General features: G+C 41.0%; 1 protein-coding gene across 1 annotated transcript in view; it reads left to right on the top strand.

The window, feature by feature from the left end:
* LOC103256097 (rab GTPase-activating protein 1) overlaps positions 1-18,709 on the top strand; it is a 41,999-nt gene extending 23,290 nt beyond the window's left edge. Inside the window, exons 7-14 of the mRNA XM_008053992.2 lie at positions 1,305-1,397; positions 1,832-1,942; positions 10,952-11,056; positions 11,909-11,992; positions 12,641-12,712; positions 14,957-15,154; positions 16,931-17,453; positions 17,500-18,709. Coding sequence (XP_008052183.1) covers positions 1,305-1,397; positions 1,832-1,942; positions 10,952-11,056; positions 11,909-11,992; positions 12,641-12,712; positions 14,957-15,154; positions 16,931-17,053 — 786 coding nt within the window. The 3' untranslated portion in view covers positions 17,054-17,453; positions 17,500-18,709. The remainder of the gene's footprint in view (positions 1-1,304; positions 1,398-1,831; positions 1,943-10,951; positions 11,057-11,908; positions 11,993-12,640; positions 12,713-14,956; positions 15,155-16,930; positions 17,454-17,499) is intronic.
* The last annotated feature ends 372 nt before the right edge of the window (positions 18,710-19,081 follow it).

Raw genomic sequence — 19,081 nt, 5'->3', positions numbered from 1 at the left:
TTTAAAAGATAAGGAAGTTGGACTGAACTAGATCTGAGATGAGGGTCTTAGTCACCTGGATTGGGGATTAACAAGCAGATTTCCCAGTCACCAGTTTAGTGCTGATTATTGAGGCTTTAAGAAAGAATGAGCATTAGTTTTTCTAATCATTCTTTAAGTTGAACATGTAGTTTTATCACTTTTCTGTTATATCTCATAATTTTAAAAAATATAATTTAAAAACTACCATAGGGAATGGTTAGCAGTTTGGAAGAAGGAATCAAAAGACAGTTGCATCTTGAAGATACACCCTTGGTTATGGTTAGATTGAACAAAGAGAAGGAACCAGTCAATAAAAAGGAGAAAGACCTGTTATGTATAAGGAAAACCAAGAGAAGAAAGGGAGAACGGATTTTGTAGAAGAAAATGGATTTGGATTGGTCATGTTAAAGTATGAAAGGCAAGGAGTTTTGAGGTCTGATTAGGGAGAGGTAGGACACACTAGACAGAGTAAGAAAGAAACCACTGATGACCTTCAAGCGAGTACTTTCTGTAGTATAGTCAGCAAAAGCCTGATTTAGAGAGATTAAGGAAGGAGAGGCCATGAAGCAATGGAGGTAAAGATATATGGGCCTATGGTCTGCAATTGTCAGTAACAAAAAAAAAAGCATGAGAGAAAGCACGCAATAGTTTGATGAGGTGAAAGGGCATCTAAGAGTGGTCTGCAGAGTTGGGTTTTTAAGGCAAAGAAAACTGCCTGTGAAAGCAGCATAGAAGAAGGTAGGGGAGAGGACACAGGATAGAGAGGTGGTAGGATAGTGAGGTGGCTACAGCTTGAACTTGGGATAGAGTCCAACTGCCTGAGCTCAAGTCTTAGATTTGCCAGTCTCTTATTGAGTGACCTTGGTTAGGTTACATAACCAGCCTCCTTATACCTCAGTTAATTTGCCTATAAAATGAGGATAATAATAGCATACCTTGTAGAGTTGTGAGGTCACAGTTATAAAACATTTAGCAGCAGTGCTGGTGTGGAATGAATGAATGGTGGCTTATTATTAGTAACAAATAGGACCCAGAACTCAGGTAGGAGAGGCCATCTTTAGGATGTTCATTTGAACACTGTTACTCAAAGCATTAGGAACCCAATATCTCCAGCAGAACCTTGGACATGTTGAGTAAGAATTTGGGGTCCTAGGCTTACAAATTACCGCTTCTATAGTGACTGAGATCACCCAGGTCACCAGAAGTCTTGGTCTTCAGTATAGTTGCTAAAGCACCCACCACTTTCTAATACTTCTTAATTTGTCCTATGATTTATCCTACAGATTAGTCAGAAAAAGTTGAAAAAATATGAAAAAGAATATCACACTATGAGAGAACAGCAGGCCCAGCAAGAAGACCCCATCGAGCGATTTGAGGTTTGTTTGCTATGGCGTAGATGATGTAAGGAGCTTCTATTCCAGCCTTTCATTTTATATAATTGTGCCTGTAACTAGCTTTATTATGTCTTTTTAACATTCAGTTCTACTGTTTCTAGGTTTGCGTTTCAGTTTGAGTTTGCAAATGAGAAAGCAAGATCTGTTTTGCTTCAAACCAGCTGCCTAGTTTGTTTCAGTTCAGTGGTCTTTCAGCACAGTTAATAAGAAGTAGCTTGACAAGGTCACTTGAATCGGTTAAGTATTTCTTTATACCAATAGAAAATAAAAAATTGTTGATTTGGAAGCACATCAGGACCAGCCACAGCTCTTATTATTTTCCATCGGTCCCAGAAATTCATTTTGAATTTTAGCACTGAGAAACTCATTTCCATCTGATTTTATATGTCTATAACTGGTTTCTTCCTACCCTTCAGAGAGAAAATAGGCGTCTACAGGAAGCTAACATGAGGTTGGAACAGGAAAATGATGACTTAGCCCATGAGCTGGTGACCAGCAAGATTGCACTGCGGAAGGACCTGGATAATGTAAGTCCAATAGGTCTGAAGGGAGAGGTCACGTTGAGAAATGTGACTTCTCCCTTAGTCAGGTGAAGTCCTTGAATTTTAGTGTTTGTAAGCTAGTCACCTACAAAGTTTCCTTCCTGTGGTACAACATGCCTGTCACCATTAACATTCCTCTTTTCCCTCAGGAATTATCAGTTATATCATTAGGCCCGCCTTTCCATATACTTTTCACATTGTGCACACAATCCCTGAACTCCTTCCCCAAACATTGATTGAGAGATCTTTTGGCCAATTCTTATATTATCACAATTGGCAGTAGCAGTTAATCATTATTTCCTTAACTTTCCCATAAGGCAAGAGATTTTGTTATTCTACATATTTGATGCTTGTTGAAGAAGCATTGCTGATTGGAATGTAGCCCAGTGCCTTAGCAGCTTACAATTTCATGAGTAGTTTCTGCTTGCAGATGTTCCCTTTCTCTTTGCTTCTCCTAATCTTAAAATTTTTGAGATGATATCTTTCCTGGCAGAAATACTTTTCCATTTTCTATACTATAAGCTAACCTTAGAAGTGGTGTTATCTCTCACTCATGGTGTAGGTTAGAGGTTGGAAAACATATTTTGTAAAGGGATAGATAGGTATTTAAGGCTTTGTTTTTCTGTAAAGGAGTAGGTAGTAAGTATTTAAAGGAGCAGCAGTCTCTGCTGCTACTACTTAATTCTGCTGTTGGTGCCATAGACACCAGTGCCATAGATAGTATATAAACGAATAAGCATGGCTATGTTCCAGTAAAACTTTATTTACAGAAATAAGTGACAGGCTGGATTTGGCCCATGATGATAGTTTGCTAACCCCTAACTTAAATTTCCTAGACTCCTAGAATTATGTTTCTGCCTATTGGTTTCCTAAGCTTCTAGGGATAGGCTCACACTATTGAGGGTTTACAGGGATCTTATATATATTAAACCCCATAGGAGCCATGAACTTCAGGAGGTCCTTGATATCCATCTAAAGTATATGAAAATTATGTGTACTTATGCATTTTTTTGAAAGGCTATGCTTTCATTAGATTCTCATAGGCAGAAAGTCTGTGGTTTCATTAGATCCCAAAAGTGGTTAACATGTGAGATGGAGAGAGAGATTGTAGCATCTCCCAGTTCTTATTACTTCTCTGTAGAAATAAAAGGATGGAGTAGACGTTGTTGGATAGACCAGCTTCTCTACTTACAGCTCACCTTGAACACCCTATAAATGTGGGGAGGTAGAATAATAGCCACATCACAGGGTATAGCAAGAATTACATAATTTGGTATATATAAAAAAGATCATAAAAAGAAATCTAGGCACAGGCAGTGTTAGTTTCATCTGCTTGTCTTCTACAGATAACTGCATGAAACTGGGAAGCCTCTTATTTCCAGTTTTTGCAGGGAGTATATTTCAAGGTCATTAGCCCTTAGTGACCAGAACCTGAGCTCCCTGACTGCTTTTTAACTTACCACAATCTGCTGATCAGGGCTGAGTGTCCTCCTGATGGTGCAGATTCCCATCATATTCTCTGTTCCTCGTTGTAGAAACATTATGAGTCATTCTCTCACTAGGCATTTCTGCCTAGTGAGTGGAGGGAGGGCCAGAGGTGCACACCAAACAGGGACCTCATCGCTGCTGTGGATCATGCAGAAATGAGGTTTAAAAGGGAAATAAAAGAAAATGGGTCCTGAACAGGAGTTTTTGTGTTCAACAATGCAATTAAGAGGCAGCTTAGGCTAAGATTCTAGGTGGATTTGTAGTTTGAGCTGTTGCATTACTGCGCTGATAGGCCCAGTAATAACATTGACATCCTACTAGTTTGAAGTGGGCTCAAGACTACTTATGTTCTTAAACAGTGTAAACATTTTTTCCAAGCTGTCTTATCGTGACACAGTAGTCAAAGAACTAGTTTACATTCCTGATATCATAAGGGGGAAATAATAAAAATATATTGACAGTATATATAGCCATATCCCATTGACTGATAAGTTATGGTGCCAGGCACTACTGAAAGCACTTTAGAAAACTCTTATATCCTTTATCCTTACCTCAGCCCTGTGAGGACAGTAAATGAGACTCATTTATGGATGAGGATTTTTTTAAACATTTCTAAAACTTGAAAATCAGGGGTGACACCATTCAGGAAGACACAAAGCCGGGAATCTAACCCAGGCCCATTTAACTGGAGTGCCCGGGTTTGATCTACAGTATCAGACTATCTCCACAGTAAGTATGGGTCAAGAAACTATGATTTGATGCCATTAACTACATCAAAAACATGCTGGGAGGCCCAGTGGCTCTGACCATAACAGCTAACATTTTGAGCACTTACCTAGTACTAGGCACTGTTGTAAGTGCTTTGTATATATTATCAAATCCTCAACGTAGTCCATGCTGTCGAAGGGATATAATTATGATCCCCATTATACTGATGAGGAAACAACAAAAAAAGGTTAATATCTTGCACAGCTCACCAAGCTGGTCAGCTGAGGAGATTGATGGCCTGACACCATAGCTCACGCTTCTAACCACGCTTCTGACAAGGGCTCAGGAGTGTCAAACTTGGCTCCTCCAGCTATCTAAAATGCTGAGGAGACAAACCTCTGCCACACTAACTTTCCCTTTCCAAGTTAGACTTCTCTCTAGTTTGTTTTGAATCATCACTGAAAATCAGCGAGGTTCTTCTTCACTGAAGGAAGAAGCGTGGAGTCTTCTCATTTTTTTTTTTTTTACTTCAGGGACTCAGTCAGACTTTGGCTTACTTCTAGGAGCTTACTTAGCCCTACAGATCATTATAGGACATTTTTTAGCTATACACTATACTTCAGATATAATAACTGCACTTTCCTCTAACTTGTATCTACCGAGATGTGAACTATGGCTGAATCATCTGGTATCTGCACACTAAAAAGCATCAGTATTCTGTCAGGTTTTCTTTTGTTGTTGTTTTTTTGTTTTTGTTTTGTTTTGTTTTTTGAGTTGGAGTCTCACTCTGTCGCCCAGACTGGAGTGCAGTGGCCGCTCCCGGCCACCGTAGCCTCGACCTGCTGGGCTCCGGCGATCCTTCCACCTCAGCCTTCCAAGTAGCTGGAATTACAGGCATGTGCTACCGTGCCCGGCTGATTTTTTTTTTGATTTATTGTAGAGATGAGGTCTTGCCAAGTTGCCCAGGTGGGTCTCGAACCCGCAGGCTCAGGCAATCTACTCATCTCAGCCTCCCAAAACACGGGATTACAGGCTGAGCCTCCGAGCCCGGCTTCAGTCAGGTTTTTGAAAGAATCTGATTCCTTTCAGCTCTTTCCTTCTTGCCTCCCACAGAAAAGCTCTGTTCTGAGGACTACAGTTTCCAGAGCCCTCTTTATATTTCCACTTGATTTTACATCACTTTTGTTATTCATCACCTGTCACTTTTGCTATTCTTCACACGGAAGCTGTGGAGAAATTCCACGTCAGTCACTTAATCCCTGGGTAACCCCAATGAAGCTTTCTCTATGAAATGGGAGTAATGACTGTACCTGACACTGGTGCTGAAAGAATGAGAGGGAACGGAAGGTCCCTGACAAGGCTGACAGGACCATGTCTGAGTCCCCTCCAGCACGGTTGCCCCTCTACATTAAGACAGGCATGAGTGCAGGAAACTGACTCAGGAGCCCACTTGCTGGAATGTGAACTCTGGCTCTGCTGCTGACTAGTTCCGTGATCTTGAGCAGCTTGCTAAACTTTCCCCATTGAATTAACCTTGGCCCTTTTATTAAAAATCAATTGACCCTATATGAGTGGGTCTACTTCTTGATTCTATCCTTATGCCAGTAGTCTTGGTTAACTTAGTTTTATGTAATGAATCTAAAAACCAAGTCTTGTGAGTCCTCTAATTTTGTTAATCTTGTCAAAAATTGTTTGGCTACTCTGAGTCCTTTGAATTTCTATATAAATATTGAAATCAGCTTATCAATTTCTGGAAATAAAAGGCTTCTGGGATTTTGAGTGAGGTTTCATTGGATCTATAAATAAATTTGGGGAGAATTGACATCTGAACAATAGCTGAGCCTTCTAATCCATGAACACATTATAATTTTCATTTATTAAAGTCTTTTTGACTTTTTCTTAGCAATACTTCTTAGTTTTCAATTTACAAGACTTGTGCATGTTTTAATATATTGTAAAGTGGCTTTGTTTTTACAACTTCTTTTTCTAGTTTATTGCTAGTCTCTAGAAATACAATTTATTTATTTTTTTATTTTATTTTTATTTTTTGTAGAGCTGAGGTCTCACAATGTTGCCCACGCTGGGCTCAAGTACTCCTCCCACTTCAGCATACCAAAGTGCTGGTATTACAGGCATGAGCCGCTGTGCCTGACTAACAGTTGATTTTGTGTTGTGACCTTGTATCCCATGACCATGCTAAACTCACTTATTAGTCCAGTAACTTTTTAATATACTTTAACATATTTTTCTACATACACAATAAAATAAATACACATCTTGGAATAAAGATAGTTTTACTTCCTGTCAAGGTTTTCTGCCCCTTTTTTTTGCTTGCCTCTATACTGACTTGGATCTTCAAAAACAGTGCTGAACGGTAAGAGTGGATATCAACTGCCTTGTTCTAGATGTTAGCTGTAGGTTTTTCATACAGCAGATTGAGAAAGTTCTGCTCTATTTCTGTTTGTTGAGAGTTTTTGTCATGAATGGGTATTGAATTTTGTCAAATGTTTTCTTGTGTCTATTGAGATAATTATTTGGTATTTCTCCTTAGTTCTGCTAATATGGTGAAGTAAATTAATTGATTTTTCAATGTAAACTAGCCTTGCATTTGCAGGATAAACCCCACCTGGCAATTATATTTTTTATTGAATATTTTAATTTTTATTAAATATTTTTATGTTCATAAGGAATATTTATCTGGAGTTTTTTTTAATGTTTTTGTCTGGTTTTGCTGTCATGATAATGTTTGCCTCATAAAATGAACTGGGAAGTATTCCATCCTATTTTCTTTTTTTTGAGTCAGTCTCACTCTGTCACCCAGGCACCTCAGCCTTCCAAGTAGCTGGAGCCACAGGCATGTGCCACAATGCCTGGCTAATTTTTTGATTTATTGTAGAGATGAGGTCTTGCCCTGTTGCTCAGGCTGGTCTCAAACCCCTGAGCTCAAGCAATCCTCTCACCTCCACCTCACAAAGTGCTGGGATTACAGGGGTGAGCAACCATGTCTAGCTCCTCCTATATTCTTAAGGACTTTGTGTAGGATTGTTCTTTGGTTATATCTTTAGTTTCCTAGTGAAGTCATGTAGGCCTGGAATTATTTAATTTAATTAATAACTAAATTATTTAATTTAATTACTTCGAATTAGAGTGTTTAATAACTTAAATTATTTAATTTAATTATTGTGAATTCCGTTTCTTTCTAGATATGGAGCTATATAAATTTTTAATTATTCGTGTGTCCATTTTTATAATATGTGTCTTTGAAGTAATTTGTCCCTTTCATCTTACTTGTCCAGTATATTGACATAAGGTTGATATTTTTGATATTTTCTTATTTTAATGTTTATATAATCTGTAGAGATGTTCCCTCTTTGGTTCCTGATGTGGATCTGTCTTTTCCCTTTTTTCCTTAATCTAACTAGAAGTTCATCAGTTGTGTTGATCTTTTCAAAAGTCACCTTTTGGTTTCATTGATTTTTCTCTATTACTTTGTTTTATTGGTTTCTGCTTTTTATTATTTCCTTTCTTTGGGTTTGATTTGCTGTTTTTCTAGCTTCTTAAAGAGACAGCTTGATTTTGAACTTCTTTTCTAAAATAAGCATTTAAAGTTATGTCTCCATGTAAGTACTATTTTCAGGTACATCACACATTCTTATATGCTGTATATTTACTTTCATTCAGTTCTTGTGATTTCTTCCTTAACCCATATGAGTTAATTAATAGTGTATAATTTAATTTCCGATTATTAGATTTTTCCCAGAAATTTTTCTTTGTTTAGGTCAAATTGGTTGATAGTGTTGATCAAGTCTTCTACAAAACAACTTGATTTTCTCTCTGTTTGTTCTGTTACTTACTGAGGGAGCAGTGTGGAAGTTTCTGGCTCTCTGCATTTTTCTTTTTCTCCTTTCAGTTATGTAATTTGAATTTCTGCATACATTTTGAATTGTTATACTTCTTAATGGAGTGACTTTTTTTATCATTATGAAATGTACTGTTCATCTCTTGTGATACTCATTGTTCTGAAATCTACTTTTTCTAGTATTCATTTAGCTACTCCAACTTTCATGGTATTGCATGATATGTATATCTTTTTACATTTGACATTATCTATGTCTTTATATGTAAAATAGGTTTTTGTTTTGTCCAAGTGAGAACTTGTTTTCTATTTGTCCTTTTTGCTTTGGGTTTTTTAAATTCTTTTTCTGCATCCTTTGGTTTCATTATTTCACTTTATCTCCTCTACTGCCTGTTAAGCTGTTCCAGAGCTCATTTTTCTTCAGAGCCCTGCCCCATAGCATCCAGCCACCTCAGCTGCCCTGACCTCCTAACTGCCTGCCTCGTTCCCCCTTTGAGGCCTTCATGCTCTGCTTGGAACCTGGGCTGAAAGCCAGGGTGACAGTAGGACTCACCTTGTTTTCTTCCTCCCAGGAACCACAGTTCTGCATATATTGTTTGCAGTGTCTGAAAACAGTTGTTTATATATTTTGTCCAGTATTCTGTTTATAGTGGGAAGATAAATCTTGTCCCTGATAGTCCTTCATGACTAGAAATAGAAGTCTGGCTTTGTGTTTATCACCACCAGATATTCTCTCTTCGTGTGTGTATGTAGAGTGACCATGCAGTGGGTGAGTGCCATTAGAGTACTCTTGTTGAGTCAGTCCAGGAGCCTCTGTACCTTCCATTGGCATGATGTTGAGAGCCAGCTCTGGGAGTGGAGGTACAAACCCTGGGCTAAATTTCAGACAATCTGTTCAGATTCCAGCTTTGCTACATACTTGTGAGAGCTTGGGGAAGCCACTTCCCTACCTAACTGCTTTATAAATGTGAGGAGTCAGGGTGGGTGGGCAGTGAAAATTCTTGAGTTAAGAAGACCCAGTTTATCACCTGGCTTTTCCATACTTCTTAGTGTTGATTATCAGTCTTAGTATTAATTATCATCTACCATGGTAGTGATGGTGAGAAGAGGAGAAAACATAATATGTGGCACATGCTCCAAAGTGTGCTCAAAAGATGTTAGCCGAGTCCAGGGGAGAGAATATAGGTTGTTCCACCGGTTAAAGTAAAACAGAATCTTTAACAGGACTCCATTTTCCTTACTTGTTATTTCCCCAGTTATTTGATTCTCTTTGTTTTCCTATCAATTGCTTTTGGGTTTTAGGTAGAGAAGGAGATGAGAAGCTACTCCCCAGGAAGGACAGGTCTTAAACCAACTGTAGGACCCCATTTAATTGTGTTCATGTGAAGTTTGCCAGTAATTTATGTATATCGTGAGTTTGCGTATCGTGCCATTCTCAATTCCCCATATAAGGTCCCAGCCTTCTGGAACCTGTTCCTCCCAAAGAAGATATAGGAGAGGAAGTGGAGCGAAGTGGAAAGCTCGGGGGCACAGTTACACCTCATTACCTAGGTGAAGTCAGAAACGTTGTTTAATTTCAGTTAAACCACATCCGCTGCCAATGGAGGTTGTATATAAGAAACCCAGCAGAGACCTCTATAGTTAGTTTGTGTTGTTCTCTAATGTGGTATAGTCAGTCATTCTTTAGTTGTCCTTGGAGTGACTAGTGTCAGTAACTCACATGTCAGCACAGGCATAATCATTTTTTACTGGGTCTCAAATCTGCTCACCAGACCTTTTCATGCTTTAGAAAAAGACTAGGGTGGAGGGTAGCCATTAAGTATAATATAAAGAAAGTGCCAGAAAAGGGGCAGCCTCCCTTATCAGATGACAGCGAGAGCAAAATGCAGAACTTGTTGGATAAAGCAGAAGACAGTTTGGAGGAAGAAAACTAGAATTTATTATTATTAATAATAATGGCTGGGCACGGTGGCTCAAGCCTGTAATCCCAGCACTTTGGGAGACTGAGGCAAAAGGATTGCCTGAGCCCAGGGGTTCGAGACCAGCCTGGGCAACTTGATGAGACCTTGTCTCTACAATGTATCAAAAATTAGCCGGGGATGGTAGCATGTGCCTGTAGTTCCCACTACTTGGAAGGCTGAGGTGGAAGGATCACCCGAGCCCAGCAGGTTGACACTGAGGTGGCCATGAGTGTGCCACTGCACTCCAGTGTGGGCAACAGAGTGAGACTCTGACTCAGTAATGATGATGATGATGATGATGACAACTGCCTATTTATTTATTCATTCATTCAGAGTCAGGGTCTCACTCTTTCACCCAGACTGGAGTGCAGTGGCACAATCACAGCTCACCACAGACTCCATCCCCTGCGCTCAGGTGATCATTCCTCCTCAGCTTCCCAAGTAACTGGCATCACCACACTTGGCTAATTTTTTTATTTTTTTGTGGAGGTGCAGTTGCCTAAACTGATCCCAAACTCTTGGGCTCAAACAGTCCTTCTGCCTTGGGCCTCCCAGAGTGCTGGGATTACAGGCATGAGCCACCGTAACCAGCCAATAGCTGCCTAATATTTACTGAGTGTTTACTATATGCCAGGCACTGTACTGAGTGCTTTTCATGCCTTATCCCTCAGATGAAGAACTTGAAGCTTAGAGAGTTCTCAGTGTCTTGTCTGAGTGGCATATGGTCATCAACAATGGGAATTGAGCCCAGGCTGTCTGATGCCAAATTCTGAGCTCCTACCTATTGCCCTGCACTACCTCTGTTCAAAAGACTGGGCTAGACACTGCTGCATGAGTGTAGTCTCTTACAATCTTGGGGATATCATTTACCCTCTCTGAATCAGTTTCCCCATCATCTTAAAATAGGATTGTGCTAGGTAATGTAAACCCTTTTCAGTTCTCAATTCTTACTCTGTGACAGTGTATCTTTAAATGTTTCAGGCTGAGGAAAAGGCAGATGCACTGAATAAGGAACTGCTGATGACCAAACAGAAGTTGATCGATGCAGAAGAAGAGAAAAGGCGGTTGGAAGAAGAGTCTGCTCAGGTGAGAGGACTCTACCATATCCCTATGTCTTGCAAATGCTTGAAAGTTTGGAAGTTCAGCTGGTAGCTTCCTGTTGGCACTGGAGAACCTGGAGACAGCTGGTTTCAGTTTCTCTTCAAAAGCCTTTTTTCCCCCCTACTGTGTAAAGTATAATGGATCTTAAAGAGACAAAAGGTCAAAGCCTATCCCTAGTTGGGGCAGCAGAATTTCCTATATATCAGCAGCTGAGTGTAACAAAGAAAGAGGGGTTAGTATTTCTGCAGAAGGAAAGCACACATCATATAATGTTTGGCCTGTTCCCTATATGTTGTCTGATGTCTGCCTCATAGAGCAAACTTGGGAGAAGTCTTGTTCTGAGCCAGTGCTCCACAGTCACTGGGGACACAGACCTGCAGTCACGAGTGCTATGTGCCCTGGAGCCACCCTCCTCTCCCCCGCACAACCACTGTTCAGGACTGGCTAGAGTGACAGATGTCAAAGCATTTTCTGCATAACCTTGTAGTGCTGATGAAACTGCAGCCCTCTCATTAGCTCTTTGGTCTGTGTTGGATTTATGCTGCATTCTCAGCAAAGGTGCACAGGTTGAGTTGCACTGCTGGGAAGAACTCCAGCAGAAACCCCAACCTGAAGTGGAATCTGACATTTTCATAAGTTTTGACAGTTCTCTCCCTCTACTGGCATCAAGAATAGGGGATTAGTACTGCTGAGAGGGAAGGAAGAAGGGAGGTGAATTGGAGCCTTTCTAAAGTTTGGTCAGGCACTTTTTAGAAAGCCTAGCACTAAGCAGTTGGTGACAGAACTTCCTTTATTTTTCCATTAAAGCACTCATTTTTGCTTTTTTTATGTATGCAGTTAAAAGAAATGTGTCGTCGGGAACTTGACAAGGCAGAATCTGAGATTAAAAAAAACAGTTCTATCATCGGTGACTACAAGCAGGTGAGTTCCAGTACTGTGGAATTGGGCTGTGCAGTCTGAAAGCCCTGCTTCCCTGGGTAATAACCCAGAAGCTTAAGCACTCTGTATCAAATCATGGCTGTGCCCCTTGCATTGACAAGGGACTTCATTTACTCTCACTGTAAATTAAGGAAAATAGTCCCTGTCTTGGAGGATTGTGAGGATTTAAAAAGACCATGATTGTAGAGTATCTATCTGGTATAGTGCCCAGCATATAGTGGGTACTTAATAAAAGAAAGCCACAGTGTGTTTCTGGGAGCATTTCAGATTCCGAAGTATGAACTTATGTTTACATATAATTGTAAACCAGTTCTCTCCCTGGCTGGTTGAGTTTCCTTTCTACACCGGGATCACATGCTGGCCTGTGAGTATGGCAGGTGTTCAGCAACCACTGGCCACTGAGCGTGGTGCCAGTAAGTTTCTACAAGTCCTGGGTTGACACATGCAAGGTGGCAAAGCTGGAGGACATTCTCATCTGTTATACACCCTCCCAAGCAGTGGCAGTCTGTTTGATACTGTATTAATAACACTTGGCATATTCTACCTTCCACTATAGAATTTATCCCAAGCCTAAATTGTGCACATAATTGCATTGCTTGAAAGATTGTCATTTTATGTTTATTTCTTTAGATTTGTTCTCAGTTGAGTGAAAGATTGGAGAAGCAGCAGACAGCTAATAAAGTGGAAATTGAGAAAATTCGGGTAAGACTTACCTTTACCAAAGAGATTTTATACCACTTAGTTCATTTTATGGCTGTATTCAGCACAATAGATTTGGGGAGGTATAGTGCCAGGCTCCCAAGTACCCCAAAAGGGAAGGCACTGTGTTCAAGAGGCTGAAGAAATGACCTGGAAACAACAGATGAGACATAGGCTTTATTCAGGAACTTACCTAAAGGGGAGGTGGTCCAAGAACAGCTGGACTGGTCAAGAAAAACCACTCTCAACTAAATGTAAAAGGCACACAGGTTATATGGCATTTTCCACAGGTAGAGTAGGGTTAAGCGTGAAAAGGGTCAGGTTTCTAGTGTGTAGGTGCACAGAATGGCTGTGATTTCTCTCTGCATGGGGTTCTTAGTAGTATAATGAGCTAAAGGTAACCAAAGGTTATAGACATTGATCCGGGTGTGTCCGATCTAGTCTGAACCAACCCGGACTGACTGCCTCAGGGAAGGGTATGTGAGAACATTCACTATGCACAGATGCGAGATGTGGTCAGCAAGCCGAGAACACTTCACCGTGGCCTCAGTATGGCCTGCGTGCCCAGGCACCAAGCCTGAGGGGAAGGGGACATCCTTCGTTGGCTGTCCCAGGACCCCTCCCCAGGCTCCAGCCCCCTGCTTGGGGCCATATCCACGGTGTGTTCTTGTTGTCACTGAGTTTGTGTTGCCTTACAGGAGGAGGCAGTTGATTTCAAAAGTAACAGAAGCAATACATGATAAGGCACCTGTTGGAGGGCTTGGTTCGGTAACTGACAACTAACATTAGGCCTTTTTCTCTGGGAGTGAAGGCGAGACCAAAAGAGCTCTGGCTTTCTATCTCAAAATACAAGTGCCCCAAGATTTCCACATGTTGTCAGTAAGGCATCTGATTGCTACAGTGTGTTGCTGAGGTGAAGGAGCGCTGCAAGTAATAGGTTTTGCTTGAGGCTGGGGCGTAGAGGTCAGGATTGCATGCTATGACTTGTCACTCTCCAGTGTTGTTCTGTAGAACAGAGACATAAGTGCATTCTTTCCGCTATAATGGATCCAAATACAATGAAGACTTTAATTTTTTTTTATTTTTAATTTAATTTATTTTGCTTAATACAGGGTCTCACTGTGTTGCCCAGGCTGGACTCAAACTCCTGGGCTCAAGCAATCCTGAGTATCTGGGATTACAGATGCACCACCACGCTTGGCTTAGGACCTTAGTTTTTTTAATGTTCTCTTACCAGTTTGGGGGCTTTCTTTCTTTAAGCTATACAAGTATTTAGAGTATTTGTCAAATTTTACTAAGATGAGTAATTCACTAAAAGATGCCTTATTAACATTTTCAATTCAGTGGACAGCAGTACTCATGGCCATGTTTGCACAAAGCAGTATTATACCTGGAGCAAGATGACACTGTCCTCTATCATAATTAGTGTTTAATCAGATATATAATTTAATAAAATTTAAATATAACTTATTTTTATTCTAAAACATTAATACCCTTGCAGTAAATTTGGTAAATAAGAGGAACAACCCTTATAATCTCATTATCCATAGATTGTTATCATTATTAACACTTGGGTATCTATTCTTTCAGTCTTTGTTCTGTGTTTAACATATAAAATTTTATTCATTCTAAGATATGCTTTTAACATTTACATCTCTAGAAGTGGGACATTTTATAACTGCCTTTTTTGGTTTAATTGGCAGAATATTTTCTTAGAGTAATATAAAGTTGATGTTTCTAAAAGTCAGTAGCATCTTATTTTGATGAGATACGGTATATGTTTTGTGACCGTATTTTATATACTGTGTGTTCTTGTCTTTCAATCGGGATTTATCTATTTTCCCATGCTATGAAAAATCCCTCAAAAACATTTTAGAGGCTGTATACTTCCTTGTATAAAGTTAGCACAGTATGTTTAATTGCTCCCAGTTAGATAGTGTATCACCCTCCCCCACTTTTCCTATCTCCAGTTCCGCAGTGAAAATTTTTGTGCATAAATCTTTGTCTAGTCATGGCTTCATTTTTGTAGACTGGGTTCCTTGAAATGAGATTACTGTATCAAGACAAGAGTATTTTTATTGCTCTTTGTATATAATACCAGGTGGTTCTTCCAGTAGGTTATCTGCTAGTTTTCAAAAACAGCAGTGCTCAGCAGAGAAGCTGCCTCTCAGTGTTCCCCAAAGGAGATGCTCACATATCGTAGCTTCGCTGCTTCTTCGCCTCTTCACATCTGACATTCTATTTCAGCAAAAAGTGGATGACTGTGAGCGCTGTCGAGAATTTTTTAACAAAGAAGGGTGTGTAAAGGGCATCAGCTCAACCAAGGAGGTTTTAGATGAGGACACAGATGAAGAGAAAGAGACACTCAAGAACCAGCTGAGAGAGATGGAACTAGAACTGGCACAAACCAAACTCCAGTTGGTGGAAGCCGAGTGTAAGATACAGGTAAGAGCAATGGAGCTCAGACACGTGCTTATGAGCTAGATTTCCTGAGGTGGACTAGAAACCCCAGAAAGGGATATATTTATGGTGAGGGGAAAGAAGCCCAATGCGTGTTATTTACCAGTTGATGTTTAATCAGTATTTGGCCTGAGGATTTGAACTTTGTCATATTGACAATTACCCACAAAGCTTGGAACCTTTGTGGTGGGACTGAAAACGCATGCTTTAAAAATGCAGCTCCACCACTGCACTCTTTGACCTTGGGTTAGTAATGCTACACCTCAGGGTCCTCATCTATACAGGGACGTGATGAGAGTCCCTGTCCAATAGGTTGATTTGAGGACGAAATAAGACAGTGTGCAGAAAAGGCTGAACAAATGATGGGAGCTTTATAATGTGAGTTTTGTTGTTCCAACTCCCATCACAACTAGATCTGTGACTTTGGGCATATTACCCAATTTATCTGAGCTTCTGTTCCTGACGAAGAAATTAGGACTTATTTTGGTTATCTTTATACTGCATTGCTAGACCCACCAGCACCAGTAAGCACTAAGCACTGTTTGTGGAAGGAACCAACTTCAGGACAAAAGCTTAGGGCTGAGTCTCCCTCGTATCACATGTTCACTGGGCATCTGCACTGTACCAGGCCCTGTTCTAAGTGCTGGGAAAAAGCCTGGCAGTGTGGCTGCCCAGTTTAGTCTAGAAAGGCATAGCATAGCAGGAGCTGTGCTATGATCCGAGGATGAACAGGGACTGCAGCTGCAGAAGAGAAAGAGCAGTGAGCACTCCAGGCATGTTCAGCAACACAGGGAGGAGAGGGCCTGCCCAGTAAGGGCCTCAGGAGTTCCTTTTTAAAGATAGGGATGGAGGTGGTACAAAGGCTGGAAAAGAGTGTGTGGACCCCGAATGTGATGTACTTCAAATGCCACACTAGGGAGTTTAGATTTTAAAGGTTTTTGATGGAATTTGATGATGTAATCAGTGCTAGGGTACTCGCTGATCTGTCTGGTGTGCCCTGGGTGGACAGAAAAGGGAGATACCAAAGTAGGAGATTGTTTTTTAAAAATAGAACATGCAGCCGGGCTTGGTGGCTCAGCCTGTAATCCCGCGCCTTTGGGAGGCTGAGATGAGTGGATTGCCTAAGCCCGCGGGTTTGAGACCCGTCTGGGCAACTTGGTGAGACCTCATCTCCACAATAAATAAAAAATTAGCCGGGCGTGGTAGCATACGCCTATAGTTCCAGCTACTTGGAAGGCTGAGGCGGAAGGATCGCTGGAGCCCAGCAGGTCGAGGCTGGGCGACAGAGTGAGACTCCGACTCAAAAAACATAGATAGATTAGATAGATAGAGTAGAATAGAATAGATCGATAGATAGAACAGCAGGTCGAGGCTGGGCGACAGAGTGAGACTCCAACTCAAAAAACATAGATAGAATAGAATAGAATAGATAGATAGATAGATAGATAGATAGATAGATAGATAGATAGATAGATAGATAGATAGAGAGAGACTCCGACTCAAAAAACATAGAGTAGATAGATAGAATAGGATAGATAGATCGATAGACAGATAGAACGAACATGCAAGAAATGAGGTCTCAACTAAGAAAGCTCCCAAATCTTTAGACATTTCAGGCCTTTCTATGCCAGTTTAAGACTGGGGATATTTCCAGAGGCCTCTCCAGAACAAACAGACTGAATTCTTGTCTGGGCTCAGCTCTGGGGAGGCATGACCATTAACAGTGTGCCCAGCATTCTCACCGCACTGTTCCTCTTGCAGGACTTGGAGCACCATTTAGGCCTTGCCCTCAATGAGGTGCAGGCAGCCAAGAAGACATGGTTTAACCGAACACTGAGCTCCATAAAGACAGCAACCGGGGTTCAAGGGAAAGAGACTTGCTGAGAGCAGCTTCCGCCTCCAGACACCTTCAGAAAACAAGACACCTTTTGTTGCCTTCTTTGGCCAGATGTGTGATTCTGTGACTTGTCCCAGGACCAGAATGTATCTGTCAAATCCATAGGCGCATGTTGGTAGGTCATTGGACCAGGGCTCATGAAGCAGGCAGCCTTTGGGGTAAGACTACTGATACTAACAGGCCTGCTAGCTCAGCTGATGCTCTGGACACTCTAGAAATCACTCCTCAGTGAGACCTCCCAGGCCTCCTCCCCGTGTAGGTCAACACCTCACCCAGCCTCAAGGCTGAGTTTACACGATCAGAGTTTGGGGATCCTTCAGTCTGTTGATTTATTTTGTAAACCTTTAATTAAAAAAAATATGTATATATAGGTACATATATATGTACCTATACACACACACACACACACACACACACACACACACACACACACACATATAAAAGGGGGAGGAGAGCGAGGGATCAGAAACTCAAATAAATCTTACCTGCTTCAGCGTAAGCAGAAGCCCCAGGTAGACATGAAAAAGCACTTTGTTTTGAATGAGGGTTTCATAGTTGTAGTTGAAACCACCTAGTTCTGTTAAAATATATGATGCACAGGTTTTTGGCTTGGCATTATTCATGTTTCTGATCAATTCTATGCAACTCTCATATTCCTGTTATTTTTTTAGCATTAGCTGCCAAATGACTTCAGAAGGCTGGGGTGGGTGACTTGACTGTGAGAATGGATTAGTCATAATGTGGACAAATCTTATTTTGCTTAGTGTGTCTGTGTGTGTGTGTGTGTGTGTGTGTGTGTGTGTGTGTGTGTGTGTGTGTGTGTGTGTATACAAATAACTTTTCCAGTATACCCAACTGACGGTGTTTAAATCCCAAACTAGGACTGCTGACCTGCACAGCTTAATTATGTGGTTATTTGGGCACTTAATTTCATTCAAGATCTTTTTGGCTCTGTTCACAGAAGAACTCCCTCGCATCAAAGTTCCTAGTGTTTTTGCACAACAGTTGTTCAAGTGAGAAAAACTGAGTCATGTGTCTGTGTAAGTGTGAGAATGTGCAAGATGTACATTCTGTGAAGTCACTATCCTCCTGGCCTGGTCCCTCGCTGATGGGCTGGGCCTCTGAGCCCTCCCAAAGTTTGGTTGGGTGCAGACATCATTACTCAGGCAGGCTGCAGGTTCTCACTTCAAAGCTATGGAACAGAGTTTTTAGCACCTTTAAAGACAAACTTTTAATTTATATAGTGATATACTGACAGGCTGATTTGCAGATCTTGTCTTCTGCATTCAGTGTGGAGGTGGCTGGGTTACAAGAGGCACTGGTTTGTATATAATGACACTTGGGTTGTTTTGTAGCTCTTTTCTTGCTGGCTGTACTAATGCTTGCTGAGGTCATCCTTGATAAGGGAGGTAACAAGTGGCAACCCCCTCCCCCCAATCATCCCCTCCGCTGCTTTCTGTGTCTTTCTTGTTCCGTTACCAAAACAGCTGTAAGCCCATCTAATGCTAGGTGCGTGGACATTGTGCTAGGGTAGTTTCCGTGTGTCAACTTGATGAATTGAAATATAAACCAGTAAAATTGTATTACTATTTCTTTTGTTGGTTTTATTTTAAAAGCATATTCATTAAATATTTTGGTACAAAGAGCACTGCTTTGAAAAAAAAAAAAAACAGGTTTATCATTATGTGCTCCTACTGCCACCTTCATCCCCAACAGAGTAAAAAGGTAGGCCAAGCCCGTGGGGTCAGGTATGCTCTGCTAAAAGCTTTGGGGAAAGCAGTGATATAGAGAGGAGTGTCTTTTTAAAGTCCTTTTCTTCTCATTGTTAGTTCTTCCACATCCCTGCACCAGAGATAAGACTTCCAGGCCCTCTGCTTACCACCTCACTATTCTTACAGCAGTTAGAAGAGCAATGCTCCCCTAACCCTACAGTTCTCCTTCCCTACCTGATCTGCCCTCCAGGACCCACTTATGCCCAGGCTTTGAGTGGAAGCAGGCTGAGATGTAGACCTGCA

This window comes from Carlito syrichta, unplaced genomic scaffold, assembly GCF_000164805.1.
Source record: "Carlito syrichta isolate Samal-C Ts95f unplaced genomic scaffold, Tarsius_syrichta-2.0.1 Scaffold288921, whole genome shotgun sequence".
In the NCBI taxonomy this organism is placed as follows: Eukaryota; Metazoa; Chordata; class Mammalia; order Primates; family Tarsiidae; genus Carlito; species Carlito syrichta.
Note: the sequence above shows the minus strand (reverse complement) of the source record. Positions and strands in the feature narration are given on the sequence as shown.